This window comes from Danio rerio, chromosome 15, assembly GCF_052040795.2.
Source record: "Danio rerio strain M-AB ecotype USA chromosome 15, GRCz13ab, whole genome shotgun sequence".
NCBI classification, from domain to species: Eukaryota; Metazoa; Chordata; class Actinopteri; order Cypriniformes; family Danionidae; genus Danio; species Danio rerio.
The window spans coordinates 32,216,324-32,244,184 of NC_141035.1; the positions used below are offsets into that span (position 1 = coordinate 32,216,324).

Sequence of the window (27,861 nt, forward strand, 5' to 3'; positions counted from 1 at the left end):
GTGAATTTTGAGGCAGATCGGATAATGCATGCCTGAGTTATAACGACTTCCTGTTTTGTGGCGAATCGTCAAAGTTTGCGAGGCCGCCACGGACACGCCCATCGACGAAAACTCTAAAGCTTCGCAATTTAACATCGCCAAGGTCTTTAGATGACAAAACCCAATTTTGGTGTCGATCGGATAAAATCCCTAGGAGGAGTTCGTTAAAATACAACGCCTGGAAATGGCAAAAATGCCACTTTTTCGTCGCAGGAAGTCAAAAATATCCAACTTCCTGTTGGGTTTGAGATATGGCTCCAAGAGACTTTTTTGTATGTTTTGGCATGTTTGAGGTGTGGGCCAATTTTCGTGCATGTGCGTGATTCGTGGATCGGGGGCTTGTCCGTTTAATTTTTCTAGGTGGCGCTGTCGAGTCATTTTGCCACGCCCACTTCCGAAGACCATAAAAAACGTAAATTTTCGCCACTTCTGAGGTGTGTGCAAAGTTGCGTGAGTTTTCGGGCATGTTTAGCCCCTCAAAATCGCGATTCATTGGAGAGAAGAATAATAATAATAATTAAAGCTGCAAGCAGCGATGATAGGGACCTCGCACCCGGGCTCACCGCCGACCGGTGGCCTCAGGATGACAGAGAACAGCGAACAGTAATAATTTAAGCCGATATATAAAAAAAATCTGAGAAAATCACAGATTTATGCCAAATTTCCTCCTGTCAGCAGGTGGCGCTATAACTGTGACTCACGATTGGCATGTAGATGTCTTCAGGAGAGGAAACTTATCAACCATGTGAAGTTTCAGGCAGATCGGACATTGTTTGGCTGAGTTATAAGCCAAACTGCCTTTTGTCAGCAGGTGGCGCTATGACAGACTCAATGTTGTTATGTAAATGTGTTCAGGAGAGGACTTTTGTCAACCATGTGAACTTTCAGGCAGATCAGACTTTGTGTGGTTGAGTTATAATGCAAACTACCATCTGCCAGCAGGTGGCGCTATAACTATGACTTAAGATTGGCATGTAGATGCCTTCAGTAATGGAATTTAATCAACCATGTGAAGTTTCAGGCTGATCGGATGTTGTTTGGCTGAGTTATAAGCCTATCAACCTTCTGCCAGCAGGTGGCGTTATGACTGACTCATTACTGTTTTGGGGATGTGTTCAGAAGAGGACTTTTATGAGCCATGTGAAGTTTCAGGCTGATCTGACTTTGTGTGGTTGAGATATAAGGACTTCCTGTTCCACGGCGAAGTGTTGGGGTTTGTCATGATGCCACGGACACGCCCCTCTGCAAAAACTCTAGATCTTGACAATATATCATCACTTAAGCTTTCAGATAACAACCCACCAAATTTGGTGCTGATACGAAAAAATTTGTGGGAGGAGTTTATTACGCTGTAAATCATGACATTTCCTGTGGCCAGCAGGTGGCGCTATAACTGTATCTGGATATCGGCATGTAAACGTGTTCTGGTCTGGACTCTTATTAAACATGTGAATTTTGAGGCAGATCAGATAATGCATGCCTGAGTTATAATGACTTCCGGTTTTGTGGCGAATCGTCAAAGTTTGCGGGGCCGCTACGGACACTCCCATCGACAAAAACTATAAAGCTCCGCAATTTAACATCGCCAAGGCCTTTAGATGACAAAACCCAATTTTGGTGTCGATAGTATAAAATCCCTAGGAGGAGTTCGTTAAGATACAACGCCTGGAAATGGCAAAAATGCCACTTATTTGCAGCAGGAAGTTAAAAATATCTGACTTCCTGTTGGGTTTGAGATATGGCTCCAAGAGACTTTTTCGTATGTTTTGGCGTGTTTGAGGTGTGTGCCAATTTTCGCGCATGTGCGTGATTCGTAGATCAGGGGCTCGTCCGTTTAATTTTTCTAGGTGGCGCTGTCGAGTCATTTTGCCACGCCCACTTTAATATTGTTATGTGGATGTGTTCAAGAGATGACGTATATCAATCATATAAAGTTTCAGGCTGATCAGACTTTGTGTGGTTGAGTTATGAGGACTTCCCGTTCCTTGGCGAAGCGTTGAGGTTTGTCATGCCGCCACGGACACGCCCCTCTGCGAAAACTCTAGATCTTCACAATATATCATCGCTAGAGCTTTCAGATGACACCACTCAAATTTGGTGCTGATACCATGAAATTTGTGGGAGGAGTTTGTTACAGTGTAAAACATGTCATTTCCTGTGGCCAGCAGGTGGCGCTATAACTGTATCTGGATATTGGCATGTAAACGTGTTCTGGTCAGGACTCTTATTAAACATGTGAATTTTGAGGCAGATCAGATAATGCATGCCTGAGTTATAATGACTTCCTGTTTTGTGGCGAATCGTCAAAGTTTGCGAGGCCGCCACGGACACGCCCATCGACAAAAACTCTAAAGCTTCGCAATTTAACATCGCCAAGGCCTTTAGATGACAAAACTCAATTTTGGTGTCGATCTGATAAAATCCCTAGGAGGAGTTCGTTAAAATACGACACCTGGAAATGGCAAAAATGCCACTTTTTCGCCGCAGGAAGTTAAAAATATCAGACTTCCTGTTGGGTTTGAGATATGGCTCCAAGAGACTTTTTCGTATGGTTTGGCATGTTTGAGGTCTGTGCCAATTTTCGTGCATGTGCGTGATTCGTGTATCGGGGGCTCGTCCGTTTAATTTTTCTAGGTGGCGCTGTCGAGTCATTTTGCCACGCCCACTTCCGAGACCCATATCAACCTGCTATTTACACCGCGTTTGGTGTGTGTGCAAATTTTCATGAGTTTTCGGGCATGTTTAGCCCCTCAAAAGTGCCCCGATAGGGGGCGGAATAATAATAATAATAATAATAAAAAACGGAGCAATTCCAATAGGGCCTACGCACCGTTTCGGTGCTCGGTCCCTAATAAACGGAGCAATTCCAATAGGGCCTTGCACCGTTCGGTGCTCGGTCCCTAAATATATTTTATATATATATTTAAATTCACATTCTTATAAAAAGATTTAGTTTGCTGGTTGAATGTACATTACTTGTATTTAACAGTTGGCAGATGGTATTACAGTTTACAACAACAAAAAATACTTTTTAATAATAATAAAATCAGACAATGGTCTGTCGAACAGTTAAATGTGGCAATACAAAAGGCACAAGCAAAACTCCCAAAACGTCTAGTTAAAACAAAGATAGCTAGCTTCTGCAAAATAAATAAATAATTAAAGCTGCAAGCAGCGATGATAGGGACCTCGCACCCGGGCTCACCGCTGCCCGGTGACCTTACGATGACAGAGAACAGCGAACAATAATAATTTAAGCCAATATATTAAAAAAATCTAAGAAAATAACAGATTTATGCTAAACTTCCTCCTGTCAGCAGGTGGCGATATAACTGTGACTTAAGATTGGCATGTAGATGTCTTCCGGAGAGGAATCTTATCAACCATGTGAAGTTTCAGGCACATGGTACATTGTGTGGCTGAGTTATAAGCCAAACTACCTTCTGCCAGCAGGTGGCGCTATGACTGACTCAATATTGTTATGTAGATATGTTCAGGAGAGGACTTTTATCAATCATGTGAAGTTTCAGGCAGATCGGACATTGTGTGGTAGAGTTATAAGGACTTCCTGTTCCATGGCGAAGCGTTGAGGTTTGTCATGCCACCACAGACACGCCCCTCTGCAAAAACTCTACATCTTCACAATATATCATCGCTAGAGCTTTCAGATGACACCACTCTATTTTGGTGCAGATACGGGAAAGTTTGTGGAAGGAGTTTGTTATAGTGTCAAACATGTCATTTCCTGTGGCCAGCAGGTGGCGCTATAACTGTAACTGGATATCGGCACGTAAACCTGATCAGGTCAGGACTGTTATTAAATGTGTGAATTTTGAGGCAGATCGAATATTGCATGCCAGAGTTATAAAGACTTCCTGTTTTGTGGCGAATCATCAAAGTTTGGGAGGCCGCCACGGACACGCCCATCGATGAAAACTCTAAAGCTTCGCAATTTAACATCACCAAGGCTTTAAGATAACAAAACCCAATTTTGGTGTTTATCAGATAAAATCCCTAGGAGGAGTTCGTTAAAATACAACGCCTGAAAATGGCAAAAGCGCCACTTTTTCGCCACAGGACGTTAAAAATATCAGACTTCCTGTTGGGTTTGAGATATGGCTCCAAGAGACTTTTTCGTATGTTTTGCCATGTTTGAGGTGTGTGCCAATTTTTGTGCATGTGCGTGATTCGTGGATCGGGGGCTTGTCCGTTTAATTTTTATAGGTGGCGCTGTCGAGTCATTTTGCCACGCCCACTTCAATATTATTATGTGGATGTGTTCAAGAGATGACGTTTATCAACCATGTGAAGTTTCAGGCAGATCGGACATTGTGTGGTTGAGTTATAAGGACTTCCTGTTCCATGGCGAAGCGTTGAGGTTTGTCATGTCGCCACGGACACGCCCCTCTGCGAAAACTCTAGATCTTCACAATATATCATCGCTAGAGCTTTCAGATAACACAACCCAATATTGGTGTTGATACGATAAAATTTGTGGGAGGAGATTATAACTCCGTAAATCATGTCATTTCCTGTGGCCAGCAGGTGGCGCTATAACTGTATCTGGATATTGGCATGTAAACGTGTTCAGGTCAGGACTCTTATCAAACGTGTGAATTTTGAGGCAGATCGGATTATGCATGCCTGAGTTATAACGACTTCCTGTTTTGTGGCGAATCGTCAAAGTTTGCGGGGCCGCCACGGACACGCCCATCGATGAAAACTCTAAAGCTTCGCAATTTAACATCGCCAAGGCCTTTAGATGACAAAACCCAATTTTGGTGTCGATCGGATAAAATCCCTAGGAGGAGTTCGTTAAAATACAATGCCTGGAAATGGCAAAAAAGCCACTTTTTCGCCGCAGGAAGTCAAAAATATCCGACTTCCTGTTGGGTTTGAGATATGGCTCTAAGAGACTTTTTCGTATGTTTTAGCGTGTTTGAGGTGTGTGCCAATTTTCGTGCATGTGCGTGATTCGTGGATCGGGGGCTCGTCCGTTTAATTTTTCTAGGTGGCGCTGTTGAGTCATTTTGCCACGCCCACTTCCGAAGCCCATAACAAACGTAAATTTTCGCCACTTCTGAGGCGTGTGCAAAGTTTCGTGAGTTTTCGGGCATGTTTAGCCCCTCAAAACCGCGATTCATTCCGCGGAAGAAGAAGAAGAAGAAGAAGAATTAAAGCTGCAAGCAGCGATGATAGGGACCTCGCACTCGGGCTCACCGCCGCCCGGTGGCCTCAGGATGACAGAGAACAGCGGACAGTAATAATTTAAGCCGATATAATAAAAAAATCTGAGAAAATAACAGATTTATGCCAAATTTCCTCCTGTCAGCAGGTGGCGCTATAACTGTGACTCACGATTGGCATGTAGATTTCTTCAGGAGAGGAAACTTATCAACCATGTGAAGTTTCAGGCAGATCGGACATTGATTGGCTGAGTTATAAGCCAAACTGCCTTTTGTCAGCAGGTGGCGCTATGACAGACTCAATGTTGTTATGTAGATGTGTTCAGGAGAGGACTTTTATCAAACTTGTGAAGTTTCAGCCAGATCAGACTTTGTGTGGTTGAGTTATACTGCAAACTACCATCTGTCAGCAGGTGGCGCTATAACTGTGACTTAAGATTCGCATGTAGATGTCTTCCGGAGAGGAATCTTATCAACCATGTAAAGTTTCAGGCACATGGGGCATTGTGTGGCTGAGTTATAAGCCAAACTACCGTCTGCCAGCAGGTGGCGTTATGATTGACTCAATATTATTATGTAGATGTGTTTTGGAGAGGACTTTCATCAACCATGTGACATTTTAGGCAGATCTGACATTGTGTGGCCGAGTTACAAGCCAAACTACCTTCTGCCAGCAGGTGGCGCTATGACTGACTCAATATTGTTATGTGGATGTGTTCAGGAGAGGACTTTTAACAATCATGTGAAGTTTCAGGCACATCAGACATTGTGTGGTTGAGTTATAAGGAATTCCTGTTCCATGGCGAAGCGTTGAGGTTTGTCATGCCACCACAGACACGCCCCTCTTGCAAAAACTCTAGATCTTCACAATATATCATCGCTAGAGCTTTCAGATGACTTCACTCTATTTTGGTGCTGATACGGGAAAGTTTGTGGGAGGAGTTTGTTAGAGTGTCAAACATGTCATTTCCTGTGGCCAGCAGGTGGCGCTATAGCTGTAACTGGATATCGGCACGTAAACCTGATCAGGTCAGGACTGTTAATAAATGTGTGAATTTTGAGGCAGATCGAATATTGCATGCCAGAGTTATAACGACTTCCTGTTTTGTGGCGAATCATCAAAGTTTGCGAGGCCGCCACGGACACGCCCATCGATGAAAACTCTAAAGCTTCGCAATCTAACATCACCAAGGCTTTAAGATGACAAAACCCAATTTTGGTGTTTATCAGATAAAATCCCTAGGAGGAGTTCGTTAAAATACAACGCCTGGAAATGGCAAAAGCGCCACTTTTTCGCCACAGGAAGTTAAAAATATCCGACTTCCTGTTGGGTTTGAGATATGGCTCCAAGAGACTTTTTCGTATGTTTTGCCATGTTTGAGGTGTGTGCCAATTTTTGTGCATGTGTGTGATTCGTAGATCGGGGGCTCGTCCATTTAATTTTTCTAGGTGGCGCTGTCGAGTCATTTTGCCACGCCCACTTCAATATTGTTATGTGGATGTGTTCAAGAGATGACGTTTATCAACCATGTGAAGTTTCAGGCAGATCGGACATTGTGTGGTTGTGTTATAAGGACTTCCTGTTCCATGGCGAAGCGTTGAGGTTTGTCATACCGCCACGGACACGCCCCTCTCCGAAAACTCTAGATCTTCACAATATATCATCGCTAGAGCTTTCAGATAACACCACTCAATTTTGGTGTTGATACGATAAAATTTGTGGGAGGAGTTTATGATTCCGTAAATCATGTCATTTCCTGTGGCCAGCAGGTGGCGCTGTAACTGTATCTGGATATTGGCATGTAAACGTGTTCAGGTCAGGACTCTTATCAAGCGTGTGAATTTTGAGGCAGATCAGATAATGCATGCCTGAGTTATAACGACTTCCTGTTTTGTGGCGAATCGTCAAAGTTTGCGAGGCCGCCACGGACACGCCCATCGACGAAAACTCTAAAGCTTCGCAATTTAACATCGCCAAGGCCTTTAGATGACAAAACCCAATTTTGGTGTCGATCGGATAAAATCCCTAGGAGGAGTTCGTTAAAGTACAACGCCTGGAAATGGCAAAAACGCCACTTTTTCGCCGCAGGAAGTAAAAAATATCCGACTTCCTGTTGGGTTTGAGATATGGCTCCAAGAGACTTTTTTGTATGTTTTGGCATGTTTGAGGTGTATGCCAATTTTCGTGCATGTGCGTGATTCGTGGATCGGGGGCTCGTCCGTTTAATTTTTCTAGGTGGCGCTGTCGAGTCATTTTGCCACGCCCACTTCCGAAGCCCTTAACAAACGTAAATTTTCGCCACTTCTGAGGCGTGTGCAAAGTTGCGTGAGTTTTCGGGCATGTTTAGCCCCTCAAAATCGCGATTCATTCCGGAGGAGAATAATAATAATAATAACTAGAATTGTACATTTCCTAAAGGAAATGTGAATGGGGTTTGCGTGGCAAATCGATGGGGTACAAAATGGTACTAAACTGGGCAAAATAGCAGTAAATGCGGAGAAATGGTTAAATTCATGTGTTTATGTGGTTGCTAGGGTAATGCAAATAGTTGTTAGGGGGCTTAAAGTGGTTGCTAGGGAGTGTCTACAAATTTGTTATGTCAGTACTTAATACCAACTTGATAGGCCAAGTAAAATGAGCCCAGTCTCAAGCTTCTACGACTTACTAATCTCCATATCAATGTCAGCCATTTTGTGTCCATGTTAAGTCTATAGGGATTTTTGGTTGTCAGCCATTTTATTTATAAATGTAAAATAAGCCATTGAATTAAAGATGTCATCACCCTTCAAAAGTCATACCTGTCCTCAAGCCGTTGTGGCTCTGCATCCATGGTTCAATAACAAATGGTTGTGTCTAGGATAACCACAATACTGGTAAAGTAGCAACATTGTTTCGCTTCACATATTGTACTTCAACATGGGTCCAAATTTGTTTAACCACTTGCATCTTACAATCATCTGTGTATCAGATGCAATTGCAAAACTGTTATGTTTAAAAATAAATCATACCATCACCTAAAACCTTAATACTTACATCATAGCACAGGTTAAAGCACATTTAGGTAGACTGTGCTTAATCTAACATATGCAATTAGCATTTGTAGTACTGAATACTTGCTTCTTAAAGTCAATAGTGATGTAGCATTGACAGACATTCAATAAAAGACAAAACAAGCTGACTGTGCCAATTAAACCAAATTGTTTATTAAATTGATTAAAAAAAAGCCTGTTGTGCCAAATCCTGTCCACCAGTCTGATCCCAGTCACACCTACTAAAATGTTAGAATAATGAATTAAGCAATAGAGCAATAATAAAGTCTACCTAATGACTGTTTAATTCCAATATGGATGTTTTTCTTAAACACATCATTGTAAATTATACTAATTTTTATACTATAATATATTATATTAATTATATATTATAATAAATTATATAATATTATATATATATATGTGCATTTAAAATGGTTGATTTTAATTTAAAACCTCATTCAGTGCACTATCACATACTGTGTACAGTGGCAGAGTTAAATTTATAAATAAATCTGCAGTTCAACCACCCTGCTAAACATAGTTTAATTAAAAATAATAAAATGACATGATTATTTGCTATAAATTGGTGCTGGGAATGTTTATTTAATAAAGACCATGCCAGCTATAAACACAAAAGTTTTGTTGTTATTATTATTATTAATTAATTAATATTAAAGTGCCCTAAGAAACTGATCTAAATGCTAATGGGTTTTATTATTTTTTTACGTTGTTTAAAGTAAAAATGTACTTTGGCCATATGTGATGATAATCAATTTTTACCTGACCTACTGTCCCTTTCTGCAAATAATTTGCGGCTCTAATCTGAGAAAAAAAAAAGTTACATTGATTTATAACAATTAATAGTTTATGGTGCAAACATTTTACTCATTAGTATTTATTAATGGCAAATATATTCAAACCTAAGCTGCATATAAATATCCTAAATTGTGATGATATGATTGACTAAGCTTTATTTGTACTCTTAAGCCTATTTTTACTTGTTTTAAATTAATTTTAAGCTCCTTTTTATTAACATTTGTATGGCTAAATTACTATGGAATCTAAGTTTAAAGATAAAGGACACGAGGGGAAGACAGGACTTGGCACAACACCCCCTGTGAGCAAGCCATTGGCGACTGTGGCAAGGAAAAAAACTCCAAAAAGTTTGGAGAGAAACCTTGGAAAGACCAGACTCAGCAAGGGAGTACCCATCTTTCTTGGGCGTGGCACATAACATAACATTTTTTAAATGTATAAGCTAATAACATTTTTAAACAACGTTAAAATTATCTAAAATGTTGCAGGACACCGTCTTCCACCATCTGGCCTCTGGATCTGGCATGCACAGACTGTATATCCTGAGGAAGAGGAGGCAAAACAGATGTGACAAAATTATTAGTAAAAAAAATATATTTTGATTGTTTGGATACTTCAGGAACAAAGAGAAAATGAGAATCACGGTTTACTTTAAAATCTAAGGTTTTACAAAGCCCATACTTCTTAAAGACAAAGCACAAGTTATGACAAGATGCACTGAACCACAAGACTCTCCTAGAAGTACTAATAAAGTATACCTCTGGTCCGTCATCCTGCAATTCTGTGGTGTGCAATGCCAAACACCTGTTCTTCTCCTGTAACCATAAGATTAATAAATCAATAATAAGAACACTATATACACAAGCACCATTAAAAAACAGCCATTAACATTCATAGTGGATGCAAAAAATACAAAGAAAGTCAATGCTGTTTTTCCACAACATTAAAGATTTTTTTTGCATTCTCAAGCATTTCGAGTTCAAGAAGCAAGCAACTCAGACATATTTGAAACGAGTAGATTATCTGTAAATGACAACTTAAAAGTTTAGGTGAATAAACACCTTAATAATGCCTCAAAGTTTATGCAGCTTAATTTGTGGAAATATTTTGTAAAAGTTTCCTTTTAGAGAGAGCTTAAACAATATTGCAAATATAATTTTTTTTAATGGCATAACTCACTTGTTTCAGAATACCTCTGTATTAGAGATGTTCTTCCTCTGGTCCATCATTCTGCAATGCCGTAGTGCGCATACACCTGGTCTTCTCCTACAACCATGAGATTGATGAATCAATAATAAGAACACTATATACACAAGCACTAGTTAGAACAGCCATTAACAATAATAGTGATGCAAAGAAAATACAAAGAAAGTCAATAGCTTTTTTTCCATAACTTTTAAGATTTTAAAAGCTTTTTATTTATTTTATTTTTCAAGTATTTTGAGTTCAAGAATCAAGCAACTCCAGTAAATGATAATTTAAATGTTTAGGTGAATAACCTCCTTAATAATGTCTCTTAGTTTATGCAGCTTAACTTGTGGAAATATTTATTTTTTACATTTCTTTTTGTAGGAAGCTTAAACAATATTTAAAATAGAATCTTTTGTAACATGACAACTGGTTTGTTTTATAATTTCAATACATATTAGTACACATACACACTACAATTAAATGGCGTGATCCTAACAGCATGCTCACCAATATATAGTTAGGCAGATGTCTTCCTCAACAATACTGCAGGACATTTGTTTTCTCAGTCAACACATCTTCTTGGGTCTTCTGGTAGTAAAAACATAAAAAAAACACAACACTTGAATGAGACTAAGATTTAACATTATGCTGAAAATGTGACTGTATTACAAGGCAGTACAAACAACTGAAACAAAATACTTAGCTTTAGATTGAATCTCAAAGAATTCTGTCCACTTTGAAAAGGCTGCTGTTGTGTTAAAGCTGTGCCTGTAACAAATTAATAATATAACAGAAAATGTAAGTCATACATTCATTCATTTTTTCGGCTTTATTAATCTGGGGCTACGACTGCAGAATGAACCGCCAACTTATCCAGCACGTTTTTATGCAGCGGATGCCATTCCAGCCGCAACCCATCTCTGGGAAATATCTGAACATACTTTTTTACTCACACACACACACACACACACACACACACACACACACACACACACACACACACACACACACACTAAGGCCAATTTAATCTATACCAATTCACCTGTTCCGCGTGTCTTTAGACTGTTGAAGAAGTCGAAGCAACCGGAGGAAACCCACTCGAACGCAGGGAGAACATGCAAACTCCACATAGAAACACCAACTGACCCAGCCGAGGCTCGAACCAGCGTTGCCACTGCAAGTCATAAATTCAGAACAAAATGTCAAACACAAATACAAAGGAAAAACATAAAATAATTCATTTATTCATGCATTTTATTGTCGGCTTAGTCTCTTTATTAATCCGGGGTCGCCACAGAAGAATGAACCACCAACTTATCCAGCCCATTTTTACACAGCGGACGACCTTCCAGCCGCAACTCATCTCTGGGAAACATCTGGACATTCTTATTCACACACATGCACACACACACACAAAGGCCAATTTAACCTATACCAATTCACCTGTTCCGCGTGTCTTTGGACTGTGGGGGAAGTTGAAGCAACCGGAGGAAACCCACGCGAACGCAGGGAGAACATGCAAACTCCACACAGAAACACCAACTGACTCAGCTGAGGCTCGAACCAGCGTTGCCACTGCAAGTCATAAATTCAGAACAAAATGTCAAACACAAATACAAAGGAAAAACATAAAATAATGGAACATTTAAAAAGCCACTGTACTACTCACCAACTGTTGCTGCTGTCACTGCCCTTTGTAAACTTTGAAGATGCCACAATATCCTCCTGATGTCCCTTGCTGCTGACCCTACTCTACTCTCATCACACAGCATCCACCTCAGGTACGACACACCGCCTTCACGCAACTGTGCACACACCACCAAGTAAAAGACGAGTGGCTGATAATCAGGCTCTATCCAGGTCTTTTGTCTCCCGGTTCTGTGTGGCACACTGACTTCATGTCAAAGACGTAGGCCAATGTTCGTTTCTTTGTGGTGGCCATGGAGATGAGCTGTTTGTATAGTAGGGATTGGAACAACTCCAGAATGGGCTTTCTTCCAGACAAGAGGTGGTCTTTGGTGAAGTCTCCACAGACAATTATGGGATTCTCCATCATTTCCAAATAATTAAGTAGGCCCATGATGTTTGGTGATGGTGTTTTATGTCCTCTATATGTGATGGGAGTCCCTCTGCTTTATGATGCACAACGATAAGCTTTTCTTTCAGACTGTTGTTGGTTTTTTTCCAGTGAAAAAGTAGCATGATGCCTTCCAGCGTTGCCATTTTTTGTCCTCTCCAACGTGGTTGTGATTTTTGACAGCCGATTGCATGGTCATGCCTTGAACTTTGTGAGTGGTGCATGCGTAAGCCATCTTGATTGGAAATAGTTGACAGACTGCTTCTTTTTTAAGAGTTTCCTCTGATCTTTTGATGTAAAGTGTCCTCTTCACCTTGCAGTTGTTGTCGTATGTATTTCTGGCCAGCATTTGGATTGTCGACTGATTTCCAAGCATGTGCACAAATGCAAGTCTGTATTTTGTTTTGGTCACAATGTTTCCAAAGCATCCATTGACAAGTCCATCTTTGACATCCACATTTTTGATCAACATTATGCAGACTCCCAATCAATGCAACTTGTATGGTGCCTAGCAGGTTGTCTTTTTTTACCCATGACAGGGTTAGTTTGCTTTTTCATCCATCCTGTTCTTGCATCTTGCACACAGAAACACCAACTGACCCAGCTGAGGCTCGAACCAGCATCGCCACTGCAAGTCATAAATTCAGTACAAAATGTCAAACACAAATACAAAGGAAAAACATAAAATAATGGAACATTCAAAAAGCCACTGTACTACTCACCAACTGTTGCTGCTGTCACTGCCCTTTGTAAACTTTGAAGATGCCACAATATCCTCCTGATGTCCCTTGCTGCTGACCCTACTCTACTCTCATCACACAGCATCCACCTCAGGTACGACACACCGCCTTCACGCAACTGTGCACACACCACCAAGTAAAAGACGAGTGGCTGATAATCAGGCTCTATCCAGGTCTTTTGTCTCCCGGTTCTGTGTGGCACACTGACTTCATGTCAAAGACGTAGGCCAGTGTTCGTTTCTTTGTGGTGGCCATGGAGATGAGCTGTTTGTATAGTGGGGATTGGAACAACTCCAGAATGGGCTTTCTTCCAGACAAGAGGTGGTCTTTGGTGAAGTCTCCACAGACAAATATGGGATTCTCCATCATTTCCAAATAATTAAGTAGGCCCCTGATGTTTGGTGATGGTGTTTTATGTCCTCTATATGTGATGGGAGTTCCTCTGCTTTATGATGCACAACGATAAGCTTTTCTTTCAGACTGTTGTTGGTTTTTTTTCCAGTGAAAAAGTAGCATGATGCCTTCCAGCGTTGCCATTTTTTGTCCTCTCCAACGCGGTTGTGATTTTTGACAGCCGATTGCATGGTCATGCCTTGAACTTTGTGAGTGGTGCATGCGTAAGCCATCTTGATTGGAAATTGTTGACAGACTGCTTCTTTCTTAAGAGTTTCCTCTGATCTTTTGATGTAAAGTGTCCTCTTCACCTTGCAGTTGTTGTCGTATGTATTTCTGGCCAGCATTTGGATTGTCGACTGATTTCCAAGCATGTGCACAAATGCAAGTCTGTATTTTGTTTTGGTCACAATGTTTCCAATGTTTCCAAAGCATCCATTGACAAGTCCATCTTTGACATCCACATTTTTGATCAACATTATGCAGACTCCCTATCAATGCAACTTGTATGGTGCCTAGCAGGTTGTCTTTTTTTACCCATGACAGGGTTAGTTTGCTTTTTCATCCATCCTGTTCTTGCATCTTGCACACAGAAACACCAACTGACCCAGCTGAGGCTCGAACCAGCATCGCCACTGCAAGTCATAAATTCAGTACAAAATGTCAAACACAAATACAAAGGAAACACACAAAATAATGGAACCTTTAAAAAGCCACTGTACTACTCACCAACTGTTGCTGCTGTCACTGCCCTTTGTAAACTTTGAAGATGCCACAATATCAACATTATGCAGACTCCCAATCAATGCAACTTGTATGGTGCCTAGCAGGTTGTCTTTTTTACCCATGACAGGGTTAGTTTGCCTTTTCATCCATCCTGTTCTTGCATCTTCCACACAGAAACACCAACTGACCCAGCTGAGGCTCGAACCAGCATCGCCACTGCAAGTCAAATTCAGTACAAAATGTCAAACACAAATACAAAGGAAAAACATAAAATAATGGAACATTTAAAAAGCCACTGTACTACTCACCAACTGTTGCTGCTGTCACTGCCCTTTGTAAACTTTGAAGATGCCACAATATCCTCCTGATGTCCCTTGCTGCTGACCCTACTCTACTCTCATCACACAGCATCCACCTCAGGTACGACACACCGCCTTCACGCAACTGTGCACACACCACCAAGTAAAAGACGAGTGGCTGATAATCAGGCTCTATCCAGGTCTTTTGTCTCCCGGTTCTGTGTGGCACACTGACTTCATGTCAAAGACGTAGGCCAATGTTCGTTTCTTTGTGGTGGCCATGGAGATGAGCTGTTTGTATAGTAGGGATTGGAACAACTCCAGAATGGGCTTTCTTCCAGACAAGAGGTGGTCTTTGGTGAAGTCTCCACAGACAATTATGGGATTCTCCATCATTTCCAAATAATTAAGTAGGCCCCTGATGTTTGGTGATGGTGTTTTATGTCCTCTATATGTGATGGGAGTTCCTCTGCTTTATGATGCACAACGATAAGCTTTTCTTTCAGACTGTTGTTGGTTTTTTCCAGTCAAAAAGTAGCATGATGCCTTCCAGCGTTGCCATTTTTTGTCCTCTCCAACGCGGTTGTGATTTTTGACAGCCGATTGCATGGCCATGCCTTGAACTTTGTGCATGTGTTAGCCATCTTGATTAGAAATTGTTGACGAACTGCTCCTTTCTTTAGAGTTTCCTCTGCTCTTTCGATGTAGAGTTAAGTGTCCTCTTCACCTTGCAGTTGCGTATGTATTTTTGGCCAGCATTTGGATTGTTGGCTGAATTATTTAGGCAAAACACAATACACTGGATTGTGATAGCTATAGTAGGTGTGTAAAACACCTGACTGCATGCACAAGTCTGGATGAGAAACATAAATATGATCCAACAGTGTTTGTTTCTCTGTGGTTGCATTGGTGATGAGCTGTTGGTATTGTTGGGATTGGAACAACTCCAGAATGGGCTTTCTTCCAGACGAGAGGTGGTCTTCGTTGAAGTCTCCACAGACAATTATGGGATTCTCCTTCATCATTTCCAAATAATCAAGAAGGCCCCTGATGTTTGGCAAAAATTTTTCCAGACTATAGTCTGGTGGCCTGTACACCGCAGCAATTGTTGCAGTCACTGGTGCATCAACTTTGATGACGACAAACTCCAGGTCGGTGACGTGGTGTATAAAGTGTCGAGGTTCCGCCTGAATGTCCTCTTTGCAATAAATTGCAACTCCACCACAGTCCTTCTTTGCCATTTCTGGAAGGGTTGAGTAAGACGCATGTCTATTTCTTGCAAACATCTTAAAGCCTTCCAACTGGACATGTGATGAGATGCATGATCCGGAGAGGTGCGTTTCCGTAACACAAAAGATATCACATAGAAGCAGCTCATGATGGTGTTTGATGTCTTCTATATGTGATTGGAGTCCCTCTGTGTTATGATGCACAACAATTAGTTTTTCTACCAGACTGGTGTTGGTTTTCTTCCAGTCAAAAAGTGGCATGATGCCTTCCAGCGTTGCCGTTTTCATCCTCTCCAACGAGGTTGTGATTTCCGGATCAGCATAGATCTTTTTTTCATCAAAGTCTCTGATGTACAACCCACCAAGTGAGGTTGTTCGGCTGAGGGCAACATAGGCCATTCCTGGCTCAAAAATCCTCTTTAGTGATACTACAGCCGATTGCATGGTCATGCCTTGAACTTTGTGAGCAGTGCATGCGTAGGCCAACTTGATTGGAAATTGTCGACGGACTGCTCTTTTCTTTACAGGTTCCTCAGATCTTTCAATGTAGACTAAAGTGTCCTGATCACCTTGCAGTCGTCGTCTGTATTTCTGGCCAGCATTTGGATTGTCGGGCTGAATGCCAAGCATGTGCACAAATGCAATTCCGTCTCTTGTTTTAGTCACAATGTTTCCAATGTTCCCAAAGCATCCATTGACGAGTCCATCTTCGACATCCAGATTCCTTATCATCATTATGCGGACTCCCACTGCAACTTGTATGGTGTCAAGCAGGTCGTCTTTATTACCCATGACAGGTTTAGTCTGTCTTTTCATCCCACCTGTTCTTGGGTCTTTCCGGTAATCTTCAGCATGAATGGTTATGATGTCAGCATGAAGAGCATTTACCGTGTTACTATTGTGACTGTGGACTTCCTTGTTGGTTGCAAATATGTGCAATGCATCACGTGGGCAGTCTTGGGGATTCCTCACAGCTTGCAATAACAAAGCTCTATCTTCTTCTTTAAGAGCATCAGATTTCCGTTTCACTCTCAATCGGTTTAAAAGCTGGGCAAATGCAAGGTCCTCTTTCTGCCGCATGATCTCTGTGAGGGTTACGATTTGGAAGTGGTCCTTCCAAAAGTCCAGCACATCCTCTTCGTAAACACAGAGTGGCTTGGCTTTTCCCGGGGGCGGTAATTGATAAAAGTCTCCCACCACGATGACAGAAATGCCCCCAAATGGTTTCTTGCTGCCTCTGATCTGTTGAAACCTCCAGTTGATGTATGCAAAAAAGTCTTTTGAAATCATAGAGATTTCGTCAATAATCAGGATTTCCACGTGACGTAATCCTGCTCGTACATCATCAAGAGAGTTCCCAAGTCCTTGATAGGGTGGCTTCAAGTTCCTTGGCAGCTTTAGAATGGAATGCAGAGTTTTTCCAGAAATGTTAAACGCTGCTGTTCCAGTGAATGCACTTAAAATCACTGTAGGAATGGAGAGATCCCCATCCTCCCGGAGCTGAGGAAGTTGTTGCAGAATCTTCGTTGCTTCAGTGTATACGCACTTGATTACGTGCGACTTTCCACATCCAGCACCACCTGACACGAAGTAAAAAAACTGTTCTGGATTCAGTCCCCACACACGGTTCTGACACCACCGCCGAATGGTGTAAAATATGGCTGCCTGTGTCTTGTTTAAACTCCTAAAGAGCTTCCTGACAAACTCGACACTCATCTGTGGCGCCACTATGCGCGGTGCAACTCCGTCGCCATCTTCATTACGAGGCTGGAATTCAGGGACCTCATCCTGTTCGTCATCTTCCTCTGGACCGACGTCTTCTTGTTCAGCTATGCATTCCAGGCGATCCACTTCAACTTCTGGTGCAAAAGCTGTCCAAGCACTCTCAGATGGTCCTTCCTGCTGAAGTTGTTCAAATGCTTTATCTACAACTTTGCCATGCTTTTCATATCTCTGCTGGTATGCCTTTACTATGCCGCAGACAGGGAACCGGAGACCAGGATGTCCAGGAAGTTCCACAAATCCGCTTTTATAAAATAGCTGATATGTGGGAAAATCCTCAGGTTTTAGCTCTTCATTGTGGCGATGGGGAACGTAAAGTTTCACCATTCTTCCATAAAATTTTTCTGGTTGCTTCTCCTCTGAAAAGCGAGCATATCTGATAACTGCAGGCTTGCCGATAGTCCTCTTTTGAATAAATCCCATATCGTGAAGCAGTCGGAGGACATTTTTTCCTTTAATTTGTTGACCGTACACAACACGGTAATTGGATGCAAAGTCTGCAAGACACATTTTTTCAAACTCCAACGTTAGAGGTCTTGCTCTATATTTTTCTATTAAACCTGACATCCAGACGTCCTCCGATTCAGGATTTTTGTTCAGCAACACACTTATGGGCAGACTCATCTTGAGGGCATCGTCATCCGTCGGAACAAACACGACACTTCGTGAACACTTCTTCAACGGCAAGCTGCATGTTCGCGCCACAGACTCCTGAGCACTTACTTGCCGGTGCTTGGCATAGGCTTGCATTATGTGCTTCATTTCATCCTCTTCATTAACGTTGGCTTCACGAACACTTTGGATAACGTTCTTAAGAAAGCCACTCATTTCATGCTCCGGCTTTGAAACGTAGGACAGCATATACATGATGCAGCTGTAAGCGTCTAGGATGTACTGAATATCCATGTTCGCATTCCACGCCCTGAGCAAATCAGGATTGTAGCCATTCACCCAAGTCTCCTTTGGATCACGCTTCAAAAGAACTGCACTGCCAGTGGTGAGTCCTTCAGCATAGTTCAGGTAATCGTCCATGGACAAATTGCACTTGGTTAGAAGGTCTGACAAATTGTTGAAGGAAGATTTGGGATCATTCAGCAAATCCCACAAAGGCTTGAGTTTTGATTTGGCTTCATTCATTGCTTTTTTAGCCTCATCTCGCCTTGCTTTTTTCTTGGCTGCTGAGTCAGTCGGTTCATCATCCCCCTCATCAGGACGCTCTGGCATCGGATGAGTGATCATGGTCTTAGGCATTGGTAGTTTTGGAAATCCAAATCTACACACCACCTTGCCTTTCTTGCATGACTTTGAGTGGTTTTTGCTATGAAGCTGAACCTCTGTCACAATCTTATGAAGCTCAGGATCAACATTGGGATCTGGAAGCTTGCAAGATACGTAACGGTCGATGAAGTCACATATTGTCTCATCATTGTCTTCCTCTGGATCTGGGGCATCCTTTACCCAAGCAAGCAGATGAATATGTGGGCTTCCTCTTGCCTGAAACTCCACTCTATAAAAGAAATCCTCCACTTCACCAATGGGTTGTGCAGGTGACAAAAGCAGGTGAGCCATTAATGCATCTACACGCTTCTCAAACATGCGCATGACAGTGACAGGATTACTCCTAAGGATTTCACATTTTGTCGCCCAGTCAAGCTGTGAAAAGTCAATTTCTTCGCCTTGTTGAGCTTTGATTACAGTCACAATCTCAGGCCATCGCATTTCTGCTGCACTGAATGTACAAAAGAAAGTAGGTGTCCCCAGCTGTCGAATCATGGCCTGTAGATCTCGCAACGTCTTCTCCCAATAGGCTGGAGAGCCTCTCAGGGGCTGCATGAATCGTGTGGCATCCCTGTTGTGAACAAGTCTCTCAACCTCATCGGAATCCTGAAGCATCCTATTGGAGATTCTTCGGCCATCTTTAGTAATGGGTTTACCTTTTCGAAGTTGAATGGACATGCTGTTTCTTGCCAGTTGCGTTTCTGTCACAAATTGTGCAAAGAAAAGGTAGCTTTGATCCCTTGCAAATCGGGCATCAACACAAAACAATCTGACGTTGAAGTACATGCTAGGAGAAACTGCTGTCTGCCTTGCCTCGTCGATTGTGTTCTCTCCTGTGGGGAACTGGACAGGGAATGCCATGGCTTCCAGTTTTGGGATTTTAAAAAATCCAACAGGCTTCTTTCCTTGTGCAGGTGCGATACTAAAGATCCCTTCACCGTACGACAAGATGTCATGTGCAATGTCTGGTGGCTGCATGCACGTGTCCAATGTAAGACCGGGGCGAAGTTCATCCTTTTCCTCCACACTGACATGTTGCTCCTCGTGCTCAGCAGTGCCAACTTCTTGGTTATCCTCTGCTGCATCAATGTCTTCGTCAAACTGATCTTCAGATACCTCAGGCTCTTGTATGGAGATATCCTTGTACTCAGAATGCACTTCCTTCAGCTTGGATAAAGCTGCCAGTACGCTGTGCATATTTACAGTATGGAAGTGCTGGTATCCTTTAAAACTGACATGTCTCTTTAGCTTGACTTGTAGGAGCTGGGACTCGCTTCTTGGTCTTGGCAGAGAGTTGACAGTGTTCTCCACCTCCGAAGGCACACACACAACAGCACCGTGAACTGCTCTCTGTTGTCCTTTGGGCAGTGCAACTATTTTTGCGAAAGGTAAAATTTTTGCAATAAGCTGACGTTCCAGCACATTTAGCTCAGCCAATTCTGCAGGGATAGGTGGCAGTTCAAGCTTGTTTACTGCTGCAATTGAAGGCATGCGTCCTCTTTTCAGATGGCTGTCACATGTGTGGCAGATCCATTCACGTCTTCTCTCTTCTGGAACGGTGCAATCATCTGAGCAGACACTGTCGCAAGTATGCACATACTTCCTTGTCAAGCAAAATGATGAAAGTTGAACATCTTTTTCATAATTCGATCCATCACAGGCCTTGACTTGGTCTGGAAAGAGGACTCTGTGGCAGACTGTGCAGACGTATGTAGGACCTTGCTGGATTTTAGACCGGAATGCATGAATTGCACTTTCCATCACTTTACTGACCAAAGGCTGGGGTGTTTCCAAGCTGGAGCGGATGCACATCTTGTATTTCCTTTTAATCCTCAGTGCACATTGCAACTGATGAATACGTGTAGTGTTATTAGGAAGCTTCTGTTTCTTATGGAGGGTACATTGGAGAATGTGATGTGCTCTGAACTCAGAATCATTTCCATATCTCCTCATCATGTATTCCTTCATTTTTTTCTGGAAAGCAGTATCAGTACTGTACCTGCTGACCATGTGTGCTCTTTTTTTTGCCTGGAAGATGGTGTCGTAACTGTACCTCCTAGTCATGTATTCTTTCTTCTTTGACTTTACAACTGGATCTGTGGTATACCTCTTAGCCATGTATTCCTTCTTCTTTGACTGTACAACTGGATCTGTGGTATACCTCCTAGCCATGTATTCTTTCTTCTTTGACAGAACAATCTCATCTTTGTACCGTCTATTACTGCAGTCTTTCTTTTTGTTTCTAAAATGAGCATCCTGGCTGTACTTTTCCCTAACAGCTTCTTTTTTGTTTGTCCGAAACTGTAAACAGGCGGCATACCGGTCCCTTTCATTATCTCTTTGTTTGTGTTTTTTCATTGCATAGGATGCAGTGGTGTTCTTGGATTTTCTAGATTTGAATTTTTCAGTTGTTTTTCGCATTTCTCTTCTTCTTCTGGACTTATTTTTTTTGGACATCATGGCTTTGTTTTCTTGGGCTATACCATTTTGGACGTCAATATTTTCTTCTGGTTCAGGTAGAACTGAAATTACTTGTGAAAATTGAGCACAAGTTGAGAGTAAAGGCTGTTGGCCAGCCTGTTGCTCTGTTTCAAAAGAGACCGGCATGAATTCATAGTTTTCATTATCAGGGCATTTCCCAAAAAGCTGCAGAATTTGGTCAGTCATGTCACTTAGTAGGGGAAAAGTTAACATCACAGCAGTTCCACAACCAGTACAATCAGGTAATCCTTTTGCAGTCCTTGAATGTGGATCAAAGAATCCATATCTGCCTGATCCATCTCTAAACACTGCAATACATTGTCGAGAAACTATTAAAAGTGCGTGAGTGACATCTGCTGTGAGACACTGCAGTCTTTTGGCAAGAGGCAAAAACCAATTTTCCATATCAGGGGCACTTCTGGCTCGAAGAAATCCAAGTTTGACTTCAGACTTGTGGACATTGTATGTTTGGTTAAATGTTGTAAGTTTAGAAGGTACTTCCTCCATAGATAGATGGTTCTGACGGAATCTTCTTTCAGCGATAAGCTGCATTTTAGTGCTGACATACAAAGCATCCCCCTCCTCTAAAACTCTATCAAGATCGGATATCTTAAACTGAAGCCCTGCACTCTGACTGGCCAAGAATGTCAGTGATACACATGTGCACTGGTGATTTCTGGAGAACTCGTCATATCTAACATCATCCTGACAATGAGACGCTTGCACTGACACAAATGTGGTTGCATTGCCACAACTTTCTGCATGTTGGCTCACAGAAAAGGAATTGACAGCAGCACTGGTACTGGCCTGTTCAACCTGTAAAAATAATGTAATATAAAAACTGCTAGTCAAGTTTGTATTTTTACAATCAGTGAGAAAATGTGAAGAACACTGTTGAACTTCTAGCAAAATATCAATATGTAATATTATAACAATAATAAATAATAATACATAAAATAATATAATAATAAATGAATATATTTAATTATAATGTAGGGCCGGGCAATTTTTACAGTTAATTCGAAATTACATTTTAAGACGATAAATTGTTTTATTAAATCGAGGTATCGCAATTTTTTCTGTATAAAAATATTGGATACATTGTAATTTCACCAAAGCGCTTTGGTTCACTCTCTGTATACTCTGCCTGACTGCCTGTCTGGGTTTCAATCATGGTAGTGACGGACTGAACACAGAGACTGGACAGCCTATTATCACCCAATGCACGAAGTACAATAAATAAATAATTTTATATTAGACGCACATCTGGCTTTACAGTTTCCATGTTCAGTCTTTTACTTCCACTTTAAGAAATAAGCAGCAGCATTACAACCTGTCATTCAATCAGAAGACAAAGTGAAAGCAGAGCTAAAAGCCAGTCTTTCCTAGGCTTAGCTAAACTTGCAAAAAATAACTGCAATTTTGTAATATTCCTAATCCCATTTTTAAAATAAAAAAGCTAATTATTTTATCATTACATTTATAGGTGACTGCTTTAACTCTACAAATTAGATATACAGTCAGTTTTCAGTAGTACCTCTTTAATGCTGGAAATGGTGGTTTCTACATCTTGAAGGTCTACCTTTCTCCAGCGCAATTTCTGAGCCTGAGATCTCTTCCCTTTTCGTGGCATCCTTTAACAAAAAAGTTAAAAATAAAACACAAGTCTAAAAGAAACAAATACACATATATATGTTAGTGGTGTAATGGGTCACAAATCTCACAGCTCAGATCACACTTCAATTTCTGAGTCACAGATCGGACCATTTTTCAGATCAACAAAAAACAAATTACATTTGCTTCCTTTTTTTGTTTATGTAGGGGGAAAACAGACCATTAATTCGCAGGAGAAAGAACATACCCCTTAACTGTTTCTCTGGGTTTACAATTAGGCCTATAGTTATGCATTTCAGTAAACCAATTCTTGTTTCACTCTAAACTACTTTTACACTTTTTTGTATTTCCAGACATGTCAGTACTTATATTTTCACAATAACAAATGCTTTTTAAAAGATTTAAGGAATAAATAATCCGTGGAATAACACTTTTCAGACACACCAAACTAAAATTCTTTACATGTGTAGAAAATAAACTTAATTAAATGTACAGAAAAGGTGTTACATCAAAGTACTTTTTAGGATATGAGGTGACTTTTGCCACAATACGAGACATTTAGAAAAGCAAACTAAACATTTTTTCTTTGGCACATACTTTAAAACTTCCCCCGATGAAAGCACTGCAGAACCTGACAAGATGAAAACCAGTAGTATCTGAAGAATCCGGAATATCTGACGAGTCTCTCTGAAAAAGGGACAAAAAAAAAAATAACATTAATGAAAATTAATGTCAACTATGCATTACCTTCTTTCCATGTTACACATCATCACTTATCAATAATATGCTTAATCTGTATATAAAATAAATAGTTAGGGATACATCAAAAGCATTTATCTATTTTTTAAAGGAGCCAATTTGCGACAAATATACTATCAGAGTCATTTGCAAAAGATTCTCGGAAAAGTGATGTATGGGGGAAAACAGGAAGAAGAACAGACACCTTAACTGGTGCTCTGGGTTTACAATTTAGACCTATAGTTATGCATTTCAGTAAACCAATTTCAGTAACCTTTTTTTTTGTATTTCCAGGCAAGTCTGTACTTATTTTTACAAAAAAAAAAAAAAAAAAAAAAAAAAAAAATCAATATTCCGTGGAATAACACTTTTCAGACACACCAAACTAAAATTATTTACATGTTGAAAATAAACTAAATTAAATGTACAGAAATGATGTTACATCAAAGTACTTTTTAGGATATGAGGTGACTTTTGCCACATTACGAGACATTTAGAAAGCAAACTAAATGTTTTTTTCTTTGGCACATACTTTAAAACTTCCCCCGATGTAAGCACTGCAGAACTTGAGAAAATGAAACCTGTAGTATCTGGAAGAAAACAGAGGTTAGCAACTATAGAAGACAGTACAGTGTGTAATTTAATTTATTTTTTTTTTTTAAACAAACAAAAAAAAAAAAAGTTAAGGAAAAAAAAATGCAGAAAAAAAAAAGAAAATATAAATTACAAAATTCTAAGTTTATTAAAACAAAAGAAACGTAATCCCTGTAAATATGGAGAGCACTGAAAAATAAAACAACAGAAGTAGTTGTTTTATTTTTCACAAGAAACCTGAAAAATAAAGAAAATAGAACAAATTAGGTCAAAGCAACAACTATTGTTTTCTCAATTTTTGAAATAAAAATGTTATCCAACACTCACCAAGATGCAAAGTGCAGTGAAGAATCTGGAATATCTGGTGAGTCTCTCTGAAAAAGGGACAAAAATAACTTTAATGAAAATTAATGTCAACTATGCATTACCTTCTCTCCATGTTAAACATCACTTATCAATAACATAGTTAATCTGTGAATAAAATAAATTGTTAGGGATATATCAAAAGCATGTATCTATTTTTTAAAGGAGTCAATTTGCGACAAACATACTATCAGAGTCATTTGCAAAAGATTCTCGGAAAAGTGATGTAGGGGGAAAACAGACCCCTTAACTGTTTCTCTGGCTTTACAATTTAGACCTGTAGTTATGCATTTCAGTAAACCAATTCTTGTTTTTTTTTTCAAGACATGTTTGTACTGGATTTTACACAATACAAATGTTTTTTTTTTTTTTGTTTGTTTGTTTGTTTAAGAAATCGATATTCCATGGAATAACACTTTTCAGACACACCAAAAAAAAAAAAAAAAAAAAAAAAAAGTGTTACTCAGACCAACTGTACTTTACTTTCCTTGAAAAAAAAAAAAGTTAAAATAGAATAATTTATAAGGGATAATTCCCCCCAAAATAAACAATTGACTCACTTTTATGCATTTACTAACAATGAAGTGGTTACAAACCTTTATGACTAACTTTATTCTGTTGAATACTAAAGATATTTTGGAGGGAAAAAAAGCAAAAATCGGAGCAACACTAGACTTCCATAGTACATAGGAAAAATAAATACTATGGAAGTAAATGGTTACAGGTTCCCAGCTTTCTTGAAAGTATTTTTTTGCTCAACAGAAGAATGTATGAAACACATAAAGGGTGAGTAAATGACAGAACTTTCAGTTTTGAGTGAACCATCCCTTTAACTCAAGCCCATAACTAACAAATCTGGAGAAACAGGATGTTTGCTCACTTAATTTCCCCCCTTATAGTAGTGGTCTGATAAATGTATGAAATTAATGTTATCTTAAAAACTGATTACATTCCAAAAAGTGAGTTTAACTGCTGCAAAAAGCCAGAATTATTATTATTATTAATTATTATAGAATTAATTATTCAATCATTACCTGACACAGGATGGATAGGCTGGTGAAAGTTCTAAAAAGATAAAAGTAGAAACAATCATGTCGCATAAAAAGCACATTTGTACTAGGGAAATGACTATTGTATTTTAATGTCAATTACATAAATTCTATCTGCAATATTAAATAAACATGTATAAAACCTGTACATTTAGATTGTGTAACATTTTTTATATTGATTTCACGACATTCGCAGTGCACTTTCAATGCTTTCTATACACAATTTTAGATTTTACTTCCCAGCACAAAAATTCTAGCAAAAGAATGTATAGTTTATACATTTACATGTCATTTGTTCGTTTATTTTACCTGCTGAAAGAAAACACTGTTCTTGAAACAAGGCTAACCTACATGCACAGGACAAGAGCATTTACAACAAATAAACTAATGTAATAAATATAATTTCGCTTGCTTTTTTAGCGCTGTCGAATAAGTTCTTAAACACCTATAATCGGTCATTATGTTCCCACACGCAACAGAAAGGGCTGCGATTCTTCTCGACTGCGGTTACCGCGGCTCGAGTTATTCATCGGAGTGACGGTGATACGGACAAACGGCCACGGTTAAAGTCTTAAATGCGCGGATATCACAGCTGATTCATGATAAACGCGGTAAAGAAAACTCCAGCTGCAGGGTAACATGCTCATGTGTGTCTAACCACAAGACTCACTGTAATAGCCGAGAGGACACGTTACCTTAAGCAAGCAGGTCAAATGTCTAACACACACACACACACACACACACACACACACACACACACACACCGTCTCGCTCTCAGCTTCAGTACAGCCGCGGGCCGCGGGAATGCAGACCTGTAGCTCACAGCTCTCATTTCATGTCCATATCAGTGAAATACAGGCTCGTGGGTTCTGCTGTAACGGTCAGCTGCTGATTAAGTACGTTGACGATAGTTAGTAGCATGTTTTAATGGGCCGCCCTCGCCACAGTAACGTTATTTATCGAAATAATCGCAGCTTTTGCGACTTGAATCGTAATTCTTCTAATCGCGACTTCAGTTTAAAATTTATTAGAGTATAACGTGACTGTACGTGATAAAGCAGCCTGCATAAAGTTAAGATCTAACCGTGAGTACAACGGCTTCAGCCTGAATTATTATGCACACCTGAAATCCCACTAAAGGACATGAATGGCTACTTTTACATCCACTACAAGCAACAACAATCTATACTTTTTAATATACATGTTTTAATTGAACGTGAAACAGCAATTATAAGAGCAAACCTCTAAAACAACCTACTCACCGCAGAAAGTTCTGGAACCTGAAGACGGCTCATCATCGTTGGCCAATAGAAGGCAAGGCACAGCCAATCAACCTGCAGAATTAAGATTTTCTCCATTTATGGAGAGGACCACACCCGTTTTCAAGTGTGACTTTTTAGTGCCTAACTAAAAAAAGAGTGCATTTTATATATATATATATATATATATATATATATATATATATATATATATATATATATATATATATATATATATATAACACAGGTAAATTAATTGTAATAATAACAACTCAGAGACATTGTTTACCATGTTCCATTTTGAATCTAGCCATCTTTAAGTATTATAGTAAATAAAAATGTCTGAATTAAAATAATTTTTCTGTGTGTGTGTGTGTGTGTGTGAATGATGATGTAACTATCATTTCACCCCAAACAGCGGCACCTTACTGAATATTAATTAATATTAATGATGATTACACCTGCTTAATAAAAATCTGATGATTCACTACATTAATAAATCTGACATAACTTGATCAGAAATCTAAAAAGAGGAGAAAGAGTAGGGTAAAAAAAAAAAAAAAGTAGACATCAATAGCAGTGCAATAGTTATTCTTTGTACCCAACACCTGTATTTAATAGCGACATCGTGGTCTAGTGATTAGCACGTTCGATTACGAAGCCAGCGACCCGCGTTCAAAGCTCACCAGGAAGAAATACGTTTTTTCATTTTTAGTGTAAAGACATATAATACTGTTTGGGTTACTTGTTACAACCATTACAAATGACTGGATATCTATATAGAATTAATGTTCTCATTTATATATAAAAATGTGAAGTTCTAAGGCACCTGTATCCTTGAAAAACGTGTTAGTGTGTTAGTGTCATTTGAAACTGAATTGGAAATAACGTTATTTTAACAAAATCAGTCGTCGACTGAAGTGGGCCGTTCTAAGGCATGAAACTCCAGAGATAAAAAGGAGCTCCACTCCGGC

General features: G+C 40.0%; 1 protein-coding gene across 3 annotated transcripts; it reads right to left on the reverse strand.

Moving 5' to 3' along the window:
- Positions 1-8,407: 8,407 nt before the first annotated feature.
- On the reverse strand, positions 8,408-27,725 carry LOC101886064 (uncharacterized). Of its 3 annotated transcripts, XM_087284338.1 has the most exons (17): positions 27,574-27,725; positions 26,891-27,031; positions 25,614-25,644; positions 24,544-24,590; positions 24,155-24,453; positions 23,482-23,721; positions 22,808-22,904; positions 14,510-22,086; positions 14,205-14,417; positions 13,065-14,110; positions 11,935-12,970; positions 11,709-11,840; positions 11,308-11,439; positions 10,773-11,033; positions 10,254-10,340; positions 9,833-9,889; positions 8,408-9,616 (listed from the first exon to the last, which is right to left on the reverse strand). In XM_087284338.1, the coding sequence occupies exons 7-8, from the start codon at positions 22,901-22,903 to the stop codon at positions 15,277-15,279; spliced, it is 6,906 nt and encodes a 2,301-aa protein (XP_087140464.1). In that variant the 5' UTR covers position 22,904; positions 23,482-23,721; positions 24,155-24,453; positions 24,544-24,590; positions 25,614-25,644; positions 26,891-27,031; positions 27,574-27,725; the 3' UTR covers positions 8,408-9,616; positions 9,833-9,889; positions 10,254-10,340; positions 10,773-11,033; positions 11,308-11,439; positions 11,709-11,840; positions 11,935-12,970; positions 13,065-14,110; positions 14,205-14,417; positions 14,510-15,276. The 3 variants fall into 3 exon arrangements, with proteins under 3 accessions (XP_087140464.1, XP_087140462.1, XP_087140463.1); XM_087284336.1 differs by lacking the exon at positions 27,574-27,725 and having other exon boundaries at positions 23,482-23,571; positions 26,891-27,075; XM_087284337.1 differs by lacking the exon at positions 27,574-27,725 and having other exon boundaries at positions 8,920-9,616; positions 10,268-10,340; positions 23,482-23,571; positions 26,891-27,075.
- Positions 27,726-27,861: the final 136 nt, after the last annotated feature.

Bases quoted from the DNA above. Each gene is read 5' to 3' on its own strand.
- LOC101886064 (XM_087284338.1), bottom strand. From the start codon at position 22,903: ATGCCACGAAAAGGGAAGAGATCTCAGGCTCAGAAATTGCGCTGGAGA. The intron at 22,087-22,807 runs GTACTACTGAAA...TTATTTTTACAG, and splicing joins CCATTTCCAGCATTAAAGAG to GTTGAACAGGCCAGTACCAG.